At 42.7% G+C, this 17,971-nt stretch overlaps 1 protein-coding gene across 1 annotated transcript in view; it reads left to right on the forward strand.

Moving 5' to 3' along the window:
* LOC144791955 (cytochrome P450 2J4-like) overlaps positions 1–17,971 on the forward strand; it is an 86,904-nt gene that overhangs the window by 44,606 nt on the left and 24,327 nt on the right. The window contains exons 4-6 of the mRNA XM_078666783.1: positions 4,559–4,719; positions 8,471–8,647; positions 15,674–15,815. Of these exons, the coding sequence (XP_078522909.1) occupies positions 4,559–4,719; positions 8,471–8,647; positions 15,674–15,815 (480 nt within the window). The remainder of the gene's footprint in view (positions 1–4,558; positions 4,720–8,470; positions 8,648–15,673; positions 15,816–17,971) is intronic.

Here is a 17,971-nt window from a genome sequence, read left to right on the forward strand (position 1 = left end):
TAAAGTGCAAGTGCTCTATTTAATTAACAACGCAAAAACTTTTGCCACTGTACTCGAATGTCTAGAAAGAAAAGATTTGTTTCACTGCAAGTAAATCCCTTCCATTTACTTTTCATATACTGTGAGTAGATCCCTTCTGCCTACTCTTCACACAAGCATTAGAGAACCTGCTACTCCTTCGGACTCATCCACTCTGGGATATATACTAAGTCAAAAGTTTCAACAGCGAACCCCTCTGCTAACAATCAAGCTTAGACGAACTTGCTACTCATTCTGTGTGACCCTTACTAGGTTATATCACAATAGAAGTTTTGCCAGCGAACTCTTTGCTATCATTTATTCATTCATACAAAAAACCCTAATTAGTGCTTCCAGTTCTGCCCAACCATGCACTAACTTTCCTGAAAGTAAGTGACCTCTATGCGACGTGGCTTCTATTCTATCACTCACTATTCTGCCCCGGGGATTCCAGACAAACATATAACAATCACTAACTAGTTTTGTTAATACATAGATCAATATAGCAGCATATCAGAGAAATTTTAAAACATTTCATAACATTTCAAACAATTTAAAACACTTTTTCATTTGATCGATCGATATTATTTAGCAGCAAGTTTTAATTTTCACAGTTAGCAGCAGTTTACCTACCTACCTATCTTAACTAGTCCCTAACCATGCCTCTGCTACCAGAAAATTACTGATAGAGCGCGCAGGTCACCCGTCTATAATTTTACCATATGTACACTTGGGCCCATAAATTCAATTTACCATATTTATTATCGGGTAACCTACAGTCTACTGCCAGTAATCCAATTCCTAACTATTTCCTATACCTTAGACTTACCAATCCTTGCCACCGGTACCTATGATCACAATGGATCAGGGAGCTAGCTGCAAAGATAAGCAGTCAACAGAAATACCATTACATTGATAATATTTGCACTCATGTAATAACCACAGACTCATAAAGTTTTGAAAACCTTTATCTATTCTTCTTCAAGAGTTATAAGCATTAGGTTCAAAGCAAGTAAACTATCGATAACCAGAATCAGGAAAAGCATATAACCATGTAAGAAGAAAATAAAGCCAACCATTTAGAAGTCTAAAGGGAAGGTCAGAAAAAGGAGCATACTGAAAATAAACGTCTTGGAATCAGACTGGAAATGGTGTTTCTAGAGGACGGGGAAAATAAGGGACATGCTAGAATGTCACAGTTTATTGTTTCCTACAGGATGGGTAAGAAAAGTGAACATGAAACAATAATGACGAAAAGCAAGTTCACCATGTAACTATAGGGTGGGTAAGAAAATGGAACACGCTAATAATTCAGAATGACCACTTTAGTACAATAAAGGGAGGGTATAGAAAAGGAACATCTATTTATTCAGAGACAATACTTTAGTATCCGACTATAAGGTAGGGGAAAAATGGAACATGCTAATAAAGGCACTTTCACGACTTCAGTATTTTGTCACAAAGGAAGGGGAAAGAAAGGAACATATGCAATTATAACTTTAGCAAGATTTCAGGAAAGGGTAAGGGAAAAAGGACGCAAGTGTGTTTTCCTCACAGATTTATATTTAACTAGAACGGTGCGGTGACCAACCCTGGCAACCGGTTAGTTAAAGACAGGAGAAACCCCAAGGAAAGCGATTGCCAGTAGGCCAGCAGGTGCAGTATAGAAAACCAGGACAGGAAACCCAGATTTGGATCAGAACCGGACCACCAAAGTTGAGACCAGCACCCGTAGTTCAGTTGCAACACCTGCACTGCACCCTCTCTGCAGTTATCAGTCAGAACCCCGATTGGGTTATCGAATTCCCCAGCAAAGTGCTCCGCCAGTACTTAAGGTTCCCAAAACCCCGATTGGGTCAGTGAGACATCGGACAGAGTGCTCCGCAGCACCTCTGTTTCGATCAGCTATTGAGTGCGTTGGGTCTGTGACAGGTCAGCTATTCGGACAAGTCGGACAAAATCTCTAGCTAAACCTAGGCTAGCTATACTGTTTTCAGGTCAATGTACCACCCCCCAAATGTTGCAAGTGTGATGATCCCCAATTTGGATTGGACAAAAGAAAGGACAGGTCATCACACCACCTAGGATTTGAGCTTTCTCAAACCCCTCATTAGAATTTTCCTTCCCGCCCATCGAATTTCAGGTTCACATGATGTCTTCAGTTTGCGAAACAATGGACAGTCTATAGATAAATACATTGTAGTCTTTTGACTTCTTCTTAGTGGGGATAGACGTGAGTTCCCAGGCACATCTTGGCTGGTGCTTCTATCTGGCTTGAGTTCAAGTACACAGAGTTCATCCTCTGACTGTGGACTGTCATGCGCAGAAAGGTTTTTCAAAATGGAGTATTCCCGTCCCTCATGCCCAAAGATCACGATACATGAAAAGTAAATAGAAACAGTTTTAGAACACAGAGAAAAATGAAAACACTGTATACCATGAATCCTTACACTATTCCCATTACTTTATAATAACTATAGCTTTAGCGATTAATGCAGAACGAACAACAAGCAAAAGCAGCAAATGCAAGCTTCTCGCATGTGATAACATAAAGCAGCCATTTTAGCTCTAATGCGCAAGTGCAAACAGTTTCCCACCAGAAATGCGAGTACGTCACGTCACATGGGTATGACCGGCGCATGCGCAGTAGAAATTCCCGTGTAGCAGCAGCCATCTTAGGTTGCAAGCGTATTAGGATTAGTAAACACATAGGCAAGTATCTCTTGGACACCCAAAATGTCAGAATAAGGGGTAAATTAATAAGACAAACAGGTTGATTATTTAATTAGGGTTATTCGAGGTTCATGAATACAAGCAAGTCGCTTTACGTGCGACTCCTTGCTCCATCAATACCATGAGTAAAGTGGTGAAATCTTGTACAACCTTTCTTTTAAAAACCATCACACGATATATGTGTGTGTGTGTATATATATATATATATATATATATATATATATATATATATATATATATATATATATATATATATCCAACACACAGAGTTGCCCCCAAAGAAAGAGCCTGCACAAGTGGATGACCTTCGTTTATTTATTGGGGGTTGTCAGCGTGGAGAACAGAGAACCCCCAGTCATTGTTGTAGCCGACGCGTTTCGGGATACACTCCCTTCGTCACAGGCATATCTGGAGTCACAGGCAAACAGCGCACCGGAAATACTTTAACAAGTCCCTGCCCCCGTGGGCGTGGCATCAACACAGCCTTCTGGTACTTGTGGTGCTGCTGCGGTATAGCTGAAGTGAGTTGCCTTTGTGCTGCAGGCATATTAACTTTTAAAATCCCAAGTGTGTGGAGGACTTCTTCGCTTGACTCAGACCAATGGAGGCTATACTTAAAGTATACAAAGCAAAATGCCTGGCAATAGCCACCTATGGCTCCACCATCTGGGGATATACAAATCAGGATGACATCCAGAAGGTGGAGAATAAATTTATTAGATCCCTTCTCTCTGTACCACAGTCAACCCCGACCTTTTCAACTCATTCAGAGTTGGGGTTGGGATTCGTTACAGATTTACTGAAATCCGCCCCTGTATTTTGTTGGATCAAAACCTGGCTTAACCAGGAAATCTCCTTGAACCATTTGATTCTCAAGGATTGCCAGACTCTGGATAAAGCCCATAAGATCCCATGGTTGGTCTATATTAAAGCCATGTTTCCGAAATTAGGCAGACCCGAGCTTTTCCACTCTCCCGGTTGTATAAAAAGAGAAGACGTGAGGGAGATTAAAGTTGCCCTGTTAAACTTATTTACAGCTGAGCGGGAGGCAAAGGAGATGAAGAAACCACTTGTAAAAAGGAGCTTTGGATTGATAACTGCCCCCGGACGTGAACCTTATCTTCTTGTGGTAACGAGACCGTTTCATTGGTTTATTTTAATTAGATTTCGTTTTAATTTAATACATTTTATGCTTGGTTCTTTTTCTACCTGGGACACACCAGAAAAGGCTAAACCCTGTGACTGTGACAATTTCTCAACACAGGACACACTACATTTTATGATGTTTTGTGACCATTACGCAGAAATGAGGAAAAAATATTTATTCCCGATTCTGAGGGAGGCGCGTTTACTCCAGGTGAGGCCCGCTCTCCTGTTTTTGCAACTTTTATCTAGCGCACGAGTCACTTTCCATGTAGCAAGTTACCTGGTAGCGTCTGTCCGTATTAACAAAGGTCGCCGTAGGTCACAGTGTATTCCCTCCCAGTGTATGAATTAACTGCATATTGGCTGTTTTTTAATTGTCTCATTGAGAAATATTTTAACTGGGTTTTAACTTACGTGTTTTTTATATACATATTGTTTGTATGAATTGGTGTTGTTTACTCCCTGTGATGTATTTATATCTATGTCTCTTTTTTTGATTTTTATTAATTGAATAAAAGTATCTTGACTGACTATTCGGCAAACCATTTCAGTCCATTGTTGTTTTCCTCAGTTTGCCTGGTTTGATCAGCCAAGGGCCCTACAACTCTCTGGTTTACTATAAATTGCTTCAGTGAGTTATTTTTTCATTTTGTGGTTGCAGGGAGGAGCTTGGATCCCTTTCAGATGATTGTCCATTCTGTCGCTAATGTGATCTCTGCTGTGGTTTTTGGGCACCACTTCTCCAGAGACGAAGAAGAATTTCATCAGCTCATTGAAGCCAATGATGTTGTTGCTCGCAAACTAGGCAGTGCGTGGGGCAGGGTGAGTCTTAAGATGAATTCATATTCTAAGGGAGTGGTTAATCAAAGGAAGCACAATCACACTGAAGGGGGCCCCTGAGAGGATACCTAGGCAGGGGAACAAGGGAAAACACAAGTATCAATCAAGAACACACCCACTGCCTGTAAGTAATTTATGAAAAAAGCTGTACGTCACGGATAAAGAAAAATGGAACTATGTAATACCGCCCTCAGGAGGCAAAAAACAGTGTGCAACAGCAAAAAGGGGTAGGCTGCTGTATAACTAATGCCATGAAACCATGGTATTAAGGCATGTATCTCAAATGTATTCTACCCATTCTCGTTATATAAAAATATCAAATATACATGTAATAAACCTTTAATAAATACTCCAATAAATACAATACCACATCAACAAATGATTGTACATACTAGTGGTGCCCAGGCATGACAAAACATACAAATCAGCAACACATACTATTAACAGAAACATACTCACTCACTCACTCACACAACCCATTGCTCAATGGTGATCCACTGCATCAGACACAATAATCTCCATAAATGATAGTTGAAGGTATTATACATAAGATTAGACACATGATGCTTCATAATTATTCCACCATGCCGAATGGCCACAGTTTAGACATGTGTCCCCAATGAATATTTATTACATATTCTTTGAAGCTTCATGTAGACCTCAAGGGGAGACAAAAAGATGAACATTTTGAATGAGACGTGTCGATCAGTGGGCACCAGCGCCGACGTGTGTTTCGGTGGATGACCCCAGATGTGGGTCACACCTTCTTCAGGGCACATAAGACATAATGCAGGAGAGGCTGCAGGTGCTTGGGAAACCTAAGCTGGTATCAGCTCCAAAGGAACTGAACAGGAGCCCTGATCGTATGGGTCAGTCTTCTGAGAATTGGGGCACCCTTTTGGATAAAATTATGACAAGCGTTAAGATGTAGTACCCACCGGGGGGCCTGGAAAGTACTGATTAGAAGCGAGGGTCTTCTATCCATGGACCAGGTGATCAGGATTTCTTATCACCTTGAATGACGGATTAACTGAATCGACCAATGTTTATTGTCCCCAATCGTCGGCTTGTGGGTCGATAACAAATTTCACGAAAGAAACGGATCCGGAAGCATCCACGGGGCTTCCCCCGATGAGGAAGCAACCTGAGCTCTCTGTTAAAGTTAGAAAGAGAAAATTAGGCAGGAGATTGACGCCCAAGTAGAGAGTAATTGATTGAGTAAAAGAGTCTGTAGAATGAGAAAGAAGTTAAAGGAGAAAGAGAACGTGAAAGGAAGAGCAGAGGGAGAGAATATCAAAGCATAAATGAAAAATGGAGAGGGCGAGTAGGAGAAAAAGGAAAGAAAGTATGCTAAAACAAGAAAGTAAAGACATGTATAGTAAAAAACTGCAGCAGTAGTAGAGAGAACATGTGCAAGGTCAAAAAAACAGGCCTAAGTTGATTATGGATAAAATAAACGGGAGGGAGCACACAACCAATCCAGAGGAAATAGAAAGACAAAAAAGAAAAAATAGAAGTGAGGTGAGAAAAGTGGAAAACAATATGGGCCAGATGTAGGTAGGCAAATACCGGTTGGTAACGGTCGAAATTCGGTAATTTCGTCCGTTACTGACCGGTATTTGGAAAATGAGATGTAGGGCCACCTAAAATACAGATTCAGTAATTTTACAGATTCGGTAAAATTACCGATTCTGTAAAATTACCGAATCTATATTATGAGATGTAGGTAGCACTGTAATCAGTGCTACAGGGCATTAAGAATTCGTTATTTACCACCAACTAGAATTTGGTGGTAAATAATGAAAACCCTTGAAAAAGCATTTTTTTGCTTTTCAAACGCTGCCATGTTGCAGACATACATGCCCTTAGGGCATGCATGTCTGCAACATGTGCACCCATACACGATTGAGGGATGCAACAGGCTGTCAAAGTGACACCCTTCCACCCTTCAATGTTTCCCCCAATTACCGAATCAGTATTTACCAATTCGGTAATTGACATTCATTCCTATGGGCCTCCAGGCCCATAGGAATGAATGGCAATTACCGAATCGGTAAATACCGATTCGGTAATTTAAAAAGAGAAATTACCTACATCCCATTTACCTACTCTTAAATACCGAATCAGTGTGATTCGGTATTTAAGAGTAGGTAAATCGAGATTACCTACATCTGGCCCTATATGTTTTAGGAGAATGAGATATAGAAGGTGATGAGAGATGAATACATCAGTCACAGGATGAGATGGAGTAATTCTCAATCTTACCCAGTTTCGCAACAACCCCTTACTGGAACAGATCTCTGGGCACTTGAGTTGAAAGAGATTGCTCCATGACTATTTTGGAATAAACTTACAGCAAGGGGCAGTTTGGATTTATCACGAAGCCTGATGTTTCCAAAGGTAGAAATAGTCTACTGCAGCTGCCATAATATCCATGTTCCCATGACCAGTGATTATTTTAGCACCTTACTCTCTTACCTTACAGAGTTAGGTAAGGAGTTCACCTAGGTGTTTGTATATTTTGCATTAGTCTACTATTAATCCAATTCAAAACTATTTAAAATATACACAAAATAGAAGAAGCAGAGTGATAATTCAAAACAGAGAAGATAGCAACAAAGCTTACATCATGCATTAAGAAAGAACACAGTACAGCTAGCGAACAGTATAGTATGATGTGTTCCTCACTTATATATGTAGGTTTAGGTAAGAAACTGATCACCATTGAAATTGAATTTACATTGACTGTGTTTAATTCCCCATCAGATGTGTGCTTTAGTTTTTATTCATCTGTCCTCAATTCTTAATGTCGTCACCTTTTTATTGAGATTTTATTTTTTTCTACCCTGTACTTTTGCACATTCTTTTCTCATGTAAATCACAAACTACTTGCCTGCTATATTACAGGGTATATTCCAGGGTGGCGGTCACATCCTCCATCTTTAACATTGCGGCGGGTGCAGCTTCAAGCTGCACCCGCCGCAATGTTAAAGATGCATGCATCACATTTGCGTGCGCAAAGCGGCAGGCACCGCGCGGTGCCTGCTGCTTTGTTCACGCAAATGCAGGGGGGTACCATAGGTACCCCCATGTGCATCCCCCACCCCCCCTTCACCCAGGGGGCCCGCAACAGGCCCCCGAAGTGAAGGTCCGTATGCTTTTCCATGGCGGAAAAGCCACCGCGGAAAAGCATACATCTTACACCATCCTATTATGGCTGGCGGTGTTTGATAGACACCGCCAGCCATGTTAAAGCTTTTCCGCCGCGGTCAGAAGGCGACCGCGGAAGAAAAGCTGCGGACAGATTTCAAGACCCACCACCATCCTAATATGGCGGTGGGTCTTTTGAGGCTCCGCAGCGGTTTACCCGCATCCTCCGGGCCGGCGGTGGCTTGCGCCGGCCCGGAGTATGCGGGAAAACCGCGATCCTAATCGACCCCATAGTGTCATTGTAGTTGTACAGTTCATACCACAACATTTTCCAACTTATGTACTAAACTTTTCTTGCAATGCAGTTTCCAATTTAGTTTTGCCTTAGACACTCACGCAATCACTTGTCCCACATACCCACTCACATAAATGCAGGTGTGAGGCTTGATGACTGTCTGCCCATAATTCAGAATGTGTCTGTTTTAGAGGTAGATTGTGTCTAATAAGAACATTCAATTTGTTTGTTAAAGCTTTAATCAGAAAAGGATACTCTGCTTAATCAATACAATATCTTTAACTCCAGCTCTTTGATGCGTTCCCTTGGCTGATGCAGTATCTTCCAGGACCTCATCAGGATATCTTCAGGAGCAATTCCATTCTGGAGGAATTCATGAAGAAGGAATTACAGAGTCACAAAGAAAACGGAGTGCCTGAGGAGCCCCAGGACATGATTGATTTCTACCAAACTAAGATATCAGGTGTAAGTGTTCTCTTCTCCCAAGGTGGCTGCTCTTGTCAAGCACCCAGGAGGTGTGTTGTACATAACACAAGCAATGATACAAAAAAATGTCACACAACACGATTCTGTATGACTGATTGATTTCTTATGCAAATGGTTATTTATACTAAAATTAACAGAAGAGTAAAGTGTGTGAGTAAATAATAAAAAAGCTCAGTGTTCACAAAATTTGAATAACCTCAGCTTTTAACTAACAAACCCAGATGAGCTTTCAAAAGCCAAGCATTTTTAAGGTCATACATCAGCACCTTGTTAGTTCTTTGAAAACCCTTCTTCCTCTTTAAAAAGAAGGGGCCCCCATCATCAGAAAACTCAGCACCTCACCTCATTTCTTACAGGAATAAATAGAAAACACAGCCCCAACAAGTCAACTAAACCCTATTGACAGAGATCCTTTCACAGCTTTACAAAGGAAGTGAAAGGCAATAAATGTGGCAATTAACAGAAAACAAAATGAATAAATACATCACACTTCACTAATTATATTGTCCTTTCTTCCTTTACCTCTTTATATATGCTTATAAGTAATTATATTCCACCTATCAGAGGGAGATACTGCTCTTCCCAATCACTCCTCAACCTGGGATTATTGAAACTACCCATCTCTCACATTTCTGAAGTCTTTATTCAGTTCAATTCCTCTACATAGAGGAATCAATTAATCCCATCCATAAATACTACAGGCATGAGACCTCATCCACATCTGTTATGCCCCATATGTCAAAGTTCATAGCATAACCTTACCCTAACCCCTTCTGGGTAGGAAACTTTGGGGGGGGGGGGAGGTCCAAGCAAGCAATACCTTGCTAGACTCCCCCGGGTGTCTAGTTTTGAGAAATGTGTGGGGTTGGTAGTTTCCCCAGATGGCCGTCTAGCCCGGGGCCAGAAACCGAGGTGACCCCCCTTGCAAAACTAGGATGTTTTGTGATAGGTCATTTTGATGTCTCCTCGGTACGTTTTGGGCCCTTGCCTGTCAAAGGTACTTGGGCCACCCACACAAGTGAGGTATCACTTTTATCAAGAGACCTAGGGGAAGACTGAGTGGCAGGAAATTTGTGTCAGCCCATGATCCCACAAATTTGCCACACAGAAATTTGAGAAAAAAGGAATTTTTTCAGCAAAATTTTAAGTTTGCAGGGGTTTCTGGGTAGGAAAATGTTGGGGGGTCCATGCAAGCCATACTTTTTGCTGGACTCCCTCGGGTGCCTAGTTTTGAGATATGTGTGGGTTTGGTAGTTTCCCTAGATGGCCACTGAGCCGGGGGCCAAAAACCCAGGTGCCCCCCCCCTTGAAAAACCAGGATGTTTTCTCTGGTAGGTTATTTTGATGTCTCCTCAATACATTTTGGGCCCTTCCTTGTTGCAGGTACTTGGGCCACCCACCCGAATGAGGTACCATTTTTATAGGGAGACCTAGGGAAATATTTGAGGAGGATTCTTGGTAGAAAAATGTTGGGGGGTCCAAGCAAGCCATACCTTGCTGGACTCCCCTTGTTGTCTAGTTTTGAGAAATATGTGAGTTTGGTAGTTTTCCTAGATGGCTGCCAAGCCCGGGCCAAAAACCAAGGTGACCCCCTCCCTTGCAAAACCAGGATATTTTCTTATAGGTCATTTTGATGTCTCTCCAATACATTTTGGGCCCTTGCCTGTCGTAGGTACTTGGGCCACCCACACGAGTGAGGTACCGTTTTTATCAGGTGACCTAAGGGAATGGTGGATGGTAGGTAATTTGTGTCAGCCAGTGATCCCACAACTTTCCCACACAGAAATTTGAGAAAAAGTGATTTTGTTAGCTAGATTTGAAGTTTGCAGGGGATTCTGGGTAAAAAAACGTTGGGGGTCCATGCAAGCCATACCTCGCTGGACTCCCCCAGGTGTCTAGTTTTCAGAAATGTTTTGGTTTAGTAGTTTCCCCAGATGGCTGCTGAGTCCAGGGCCCAAAACTCAGGTGACCCCCCTTGCAAAACCAGGTTATTTTGTGATAGGTGATTTTGATGTCTCCTCGATACATTTTGGGCCCTTGCCTGTTGCGGGTACTTGGGCAGCCACAGGAGTGAGGTACCGTTTTTATCGAGAGACCTGGGGGTATTGTTGTATGGTAGAAGAAATGTGTTTTTTTCTGATACCAGATTATTATGACACAGTAATGGACAACAAATGTGTGGCTATAGTCACATTTTGAGGTTTGCATGGCACTGTGAGTAAAAAATATCTAAAGTTGGTAAATGTTCCCTAGAGACAGACTACACCTTAGCACAGAAAGACAGATAAGACAAATATGACTGCCTATTCATCTGTTCCTCAAGTGCACACACATACTGGTTGGATTTCTCACGAGGGTGAGTGAAAGGTTCAAAATGTAAGTTTTAATCACAGGAGATTTCACAAAAAAGAAACACACTGTTAATAATTAAAAGGTACCAACCTCTTTACAGGCCATTCACACACCTTTCATACTTGACACACACTTTCTCACCACCAGCTGCGGCCCCAGCACTTTACAACACTCACATCAACAGACAATGTGGAGACAATCTACATCCCGTCATAGAGAGACACAAAAGAGAAATATTACTTTAAAACAAACAATTCCTTAAGTACACACACATACTGGTTGGATTTGGCACAAGGGTGAGTGAAGGTTTAGATTGTAAAATTCTATTAACAAGAGATTTCACAAAAACCCCGAACCATTGACTCACAGCTCGTGAGCTGTAAAGCCACAGCAAGGCACCAACCTCTTTACAGCCCAGTCACACACCTTTCATACATGATGCACAAGACCATTCACACCGCCAGCCTCGGGCCCAGAAGATTACATGATTCCCATCAACAGACAGCGCCATTCAGGGGCTCATCACTTTCATATGCCCACATTGACTGACACAGCAATCACACTGGCTGGTGGTTGACATAGTGTGTGCAGTGGCATTTCTTTAGCAGAGTATGTAATGACCAGCAGCAAGTCAGTACTCATACACTGCCAGCCAAGCACCAGCCCGCGCACACTGCCTGCCCAGTGCCAGCCAATGCATACTACTAGCCAAGCATCAGCCCATGCACACTGCCAGCCAAGCGCCAGCCCACACACACCGCCAGCCAATCGCCAGTCCACGCATACCACCAGCCAAACACCAGTCAAGCACCAGTTCTCGCACACTGCCAGCTAATGTGGCAGTCCATGTACACTGCCAGCCAAGCACCAGTCCACGCACACCACCAGCCAAGGGCCAGACCCCGCACACTGTCAAATTATTTTTTAACAAGAAAGGAAAGACAAACCAATATGAATTTGATACAAAACTATAAATACAAACACAACAGTGGTAACTAAAGACATAATTCTAAAGCCAAACTTGAAAATTAACAACAAATTAAAAACCATACAGACCAGGCAGTAGGAGGAATTAAATCGGGAAAGTGGTGATCTTTCAATCTAGCCACATCCTCCACCACTCCAATTCTAGGAACACTTGCCTGTTCCACTATAACAAGACTGCCTTTCACAAACTCCTGAAACTGAACAAAAGTCATCTTTGACGCTGGAGATCACTCCTTGAACACAACAAAAGCATTAAAAGTTGCAAAATTGAAAAGATGGATGGCCAACTTCTTATACCAAATATAAGCCTTACGAATAGCAGTGTAAGGTTCCAACCTTGATCTACTCTATCAACACTGCCCATGTGCTCATTGTAGTATGCAATGCACACAGGTATGTGCACTTTATTAACCTGACCCCAAACAGCCACAGGGGAAGTACTTTCATGATGGATGGTAGTCAGCATGTACACATCCCTCCTGTTGACAAATTTCACAGCTAGCAGTTCATCACTACACAAGGCACTGCACTCTCCCCTCTGAAGCTTTTTGCAAACAAGCTGTTTTGGGTAACCTTTAGGGTCAGAGCAGAATGTGCTACAAGCAAGAGTGTCCACTTTGAACAATTCCTTAAACAATTGCTCAGCAGTGTAGAAGTTATCTAGGTACACATGGTGACCTTTGTTAAAAAGTCCTCTATCAAGTTCCCACACAATTTTCCCTGAAACTCCTAAAGTGGATGGACAACCAGGGAGGACAATAGTGGAATCCTTACCAGTGTACACCCGGAAATTAAAGACATATCCTGTCTTAATATCAGACAACATATGCATCTTAATTCGATAACGTGCCCTCATGCTAGGAAAGTACTGTATAAAAACCAAACGACCCTTGAACAGGGCCAAAGACTCATCAATAGCTATTTCATTCCCTGGAGTATATAGCTCTGAAAATCAATCTACAAAGTGATCAAGAATAGGCTGCATCTTAAAAAGATGGTTACAGTCAGGGTGATCTCATGGCAACAATGAAGCATTATCAACAAAATGCAGCACCCAAGGCACAATTAAATACCAATCACGACTCATAATTGCAAGAAATATTGCTGGTGCCATCAATGGACTAATAGACCAATATGAAGCCATGGACGGCTTCCTTATCAAACCCCTCAAAAAAGTAATACCCAAAAATTTCTTCATCTCTTCCAGATTCGTGGGAGTCCACTGGGTAGCTCTAGAGTGGGGCCTAAGTCTGTCACTGTTGTCCCTCAAATGCTGTTCAGATTACGAATTAGTCTGCTTAACAATCTCAGCCAAAAAAACATCATCCATAAACAACTGAAAAAATGTATAGGCAAAGAATTTTCACAATTCACTCTACACCCTGCATCACCACTAAAGGCAGGCAACACCGGTTGCACCGTGTTTGGATCAACCCAGATTCCAGAACTTCCAATGGGAAACCTTGCAGCTCCAGGCTGTAACCCAGATGCCTCTTGCTGCACCATTGACACATCAGTGTCCTCCTCTGAAGCAGACACTTCATCTGCAGTGAGAGTAGCCTCATCCACACTGAGATTAGCTTCATCATCAGATGATTCCTCGTGGGCAGAAACCTCACTGCCAGAATCTTGCACTTCCTCCTCTCCCTCAGACACACTGCCAGACTAAGATTCAAAAGGCATACCAACCATCTGCTGATCAGTAATTCTGTGGCTAGCCATAATCCTTACTAACAAATGTAACTTGTCAAACAAGTCAACAACAACAAACACTTTGTAGAATAAATAATAAACAAAATGTGGCTTTATCACAAATACCTATATACTCTAAAACTATACCACTCACTTTTCAGAAGCAGATAGACTCACCACCACCTACTCTGCACAGACACAGGAGGGACCAATAATATCCCACTAAAAAGAAAATGACACATAATACAACGCAAAAGAAATCACAAAGAATTTCACACTCAAAACACAAACTAAATATGCTGCTGTTATGACACCACTTACAAAAAAAATCACTTATGCATGACAATAATACTCATTTGGAGTAAACACAACAAAAAAAATCTTACCAAATAAATGCTATTACGCAAAACTGCAGATCAATTACTGCTGTAACTGCAAACAAGAACAAAAAGCTTTGCAATAGAATAAAAAGGAGAAATAAAACATTAATATAACATATGCAAATAATGAACCAGTCCGCACACATTCTATCACCCAAGCTGGGGGTTAGGTGGGCCTAAAAACGCAAGACCAATCCGCCCTCAAGGGCGACAGAAACAGACAAAATATTCCATCCCATAAAGGGAAGAGCCCTTGCCCAAGGGGCCACTCCCTACAAACATTTATATAAAAGAATAAATCCCTGGTGGCCTAGTGGGCCATCTAAAATATTGTTGTGCCGATCTGCCACCCAAGGGCACAGAAACGAACACACAAAATGCCCCTCAAAGGGGAGCTAATGGGCCATCTGACATCATTTTGGGCTGATCTGCCCCCCCCCCAAGGGGACAGAAGTGGCCAAACAAAATGTCTTCCAGCGGGGAGTGACCATTGCCCAAAGGGCCGCTCCCCACATGCCTTCGTACCATAAAAAAAAGAACGAAAACAAAAAAAATCCCTGGTGGCCATCTAAAATTATTTTGGCTGATCTGCCCCCAGAAACAACCAAAGAAAATGTCCCTCAAAGGGGAGCCTTTTTTGCTCAAGAGGCCACTGACCTCGTGCATTAGTAATAATAAAAAAAAATCCATTATGGCCTAGTGGGCCATCTTAAATTTATTTGGGCCGTTGTGCCCTCACACAGGGGGCCGAAATGGCCAAAGAAAATGTGCCCAAAAGGGTAGTGACCCTTGCCTAAGGGGCCACTCCCTGCATGTTTTAGTAATATTAAAAAAAAATAACTAACACAAAGAAATAACATTTAGGGGGGCAGAAACGGCCAAAAAAATGTACCCCAAAGGGGCTACTCCCCACATGCATTGCAAATTTAAAAAAATAGGCTACAATAAAAATGATACATGGTGTCTAGCGTGCATTCCTGCTGCACAATCGTGCAGTCTTTCTGCAGGACTGCTCAAAGAAACTTTGAAGGAAAGGAAAACCTTTTTCTTTCCCCTGATGCCTCTTTCATAAAAAAAATTTCCCTCCCCAATGAGAAACTCACTTCCTCTGTCCTGGACACGGTGGAAGAAAATGGCTTTCAGTGCGTCCAGTTTCATCTAATGATGCACGCTGATGTCATTACATGGCTTGAAGGAGGAGGCTCGGAGGAAGGGCTTCCGCTGTCCTCCCGGTAGGGGCAGCATGAAGGGTGGCCCACGGGGGAGCGCCAACGCTTCCTACATGGGTGCTAGGACGGCCGGGAGCCATCCTGAGCACGTGCCCACCGTGTCTCAGGGTGGCTCCCGGCCATCCTAAGCACGAAAAGGGCTAAACTAGCTCACCCAATGTAATTTATATTTATGATAAAATTAAATCTGCCTTCTCTATAAATTAATTCTACAGTTGACCGAACTAAATTTCCATCAATTCCATTTTGTGACCAAGACTAGACTACTTCACATCATCAATCAGTTCCCAAAGTTACAATGTCTTCACAATAGGCTGTTTCAATAACTCTTATTTGTTGCATTTGCATATTAATATTCTATTTAGGGCTCTCCAGATGTCGCCTCTACATTTGATGAGCATAACATGGTCCGCCTGGCAGCTGATTTGTTTCTAGCTGGGACAGAGACCACCACCACCACCTTACGCTGGACTCTCCTGTACATGGTGAAACACCCAGAAATCCAAGGTGAGGGCTTGGATGGCTACAACTGAAAGTATGTTGTGCCCCATATGGTTTGAACTCAGAAATCTAAGGAATGGGCTTGTTCAGTAGATTAGCAAATGTTTTCATATAATTATTTTTGGGAGGCATGATATTCCACTAAGAGATGGATGTTTATTTACAGTTGAGACACAATTTATGTGGGCTGTCAAACCCACTCAAAACGAAGCACTGTTTGCAGAATGTACTTTTATAGGCATACAGTCTATGGCATCAATTCACCAAAATACCATGGGTAGCAGAAATGAGATCACACAAACTTAATACATCTGCTATTTTTATCACAATTTGTAACATCTCATTACCTTTGACCATGTTAACACGCAACATGAAGAGATGTAAAGGGATCTTTGACACTGGTGACATTCTAAAAATATCAAAACGAGCATTAAACAAAGTACAAAAAAGTGTAAGATTAATATAACCACAAAAAGTTTAAAATAATAAAAATCTTTAAAAGGTTGGAAAATTATATTTTAATTAATATAACATATAGCAACCAGGGTGCAGCCATTATTTATAAGATCATTCCACATCAGCCTAACAAACCAATAGCTGATGCTTCATAAATTACTACAGAGACTTTTCTCTTTTTTGCTGACTAGTTGATACACTACCAAGGGGTCGATTCGAATTCGGGGAAAAAACCGTCCGTACGATTTGTATCCGGAGCCCTCTCCATACGAATCGTACCCGTCCATCCGAGTCGCAAAGTACGATCCGTATTCCGTGAATCCGTCTGAATCGTCGCGATCCGTACGTATTGCAAGGCTAAAACCGTGAACCGTACGACTCGTACACATACCGTACGACTCGTACACATGCCGTACAACTCGACGAGTACGATGCGGACCGGGGTATGAGGACGCTATTCGTACGGTCCACGTCAGGTAAGGGCGAGTCGTACGGAAAAGCACACAAACACATACACACCGTACGGTCCGTACCCCCCATAATCGCAGGGGTACGCACCGTACCCTTGCGATCATGGGGTGTACGAGCCGTACCCCCATTGTACGATCGGTGTACGAGCCGTACCCCCATTGTACGATTGGTGTACGAGCCGTACCCCATGTACGATCGGTGTGTAGTGTAGTTCCTATATTCCCAATAGGCTCTGTGCATTGGAATAATATATTCCCTGAATAGACAAGAAGGGATTAGCTTCTGACAACCATATAACATGACAACTTTGCTCCCTCAGAATAAGAGTTTATCTCTAGAGTTGTGTGAAAACAAAAGACAGCTATTTTACTCAGTCAATCGTGCATACTTAGTTTCACCAGAGTGCAGAGAATAGAGAGACGGGCGTTTTCAATAAAAGGTGTTATTTATTGAGCAGTCTTCTTTCTCATGCAAGAGAAATGAATTGCCACAATTGCAATACTTAGTATAAAGTAAAGTGCGAACAGTAAAAGGAGTATTATAAAATAATACTGTAAAAGCATTGATATGGTTTCTTAGCCATATGATACTTTAAAATGGATAAAATATATACATACATAAATACATTGACTAACGTACTCAACTGCTTCAACATCCTACGCATGCTACGGAAGATCTTCTGGTGGATCCCCACCGAGACCAGGAAGACCGTCACCCAGGCCCTCGTCACAAGCCGACTGGAATACGGCAACGCCCTCTACGCCGGTACCACCGCCAAGCTCCAGAAGAGACTCCAGCGGATCCAGAACGCCGCGGCCAGACTCATCCTCGACATCCCACGAACCAGCCACATCTCCGGACACCTGAGAGACCTTCACTGGCTCCCCGTCAACAAAAGAATCACCTTCCGCCTCCTCACCCACGCACACAAAGCCCTACACGACCAAGGCCCGAGCTACCTCAACAGCCGAATCAACTTCTACGCTCCCAAACGCCACCTCCGATCAGCCAACCACGCCCTCGCCGCCGTCCCCCGCATCCGAAGAGCGACCACAGGAGGAAGGTCCTTCTCCTACCTGGCCGCCAAGACCTGGAACTCCCTCCCTCCCGACCTTCGCCTGACCCAGGACCACCTCTCCTTCAGGAGGAAGCTGAAGACCTGGCTGTTCGAGCAGTAGCGGCACCCCCCCTCCCCCAGCGCCTTGAGACCCTACGGGTATGTAGCGCGCTCTATA

The sequence above is a fragment of the Lissotriton helveticus genome, chromosome 11 (assembly GCF_964261635.1).
Source record: "Lissotriton helveticus chromosome 11, aLisHel1.1, whole genome shotgun sequence".
NCBI classification, from domain to species: domain Eukaryota; kingdom Metazoa; phylum Chordata; class Amphibia; order Caudata; family Salamandridae; genus Lissotriton; species Lissotriton helveticus.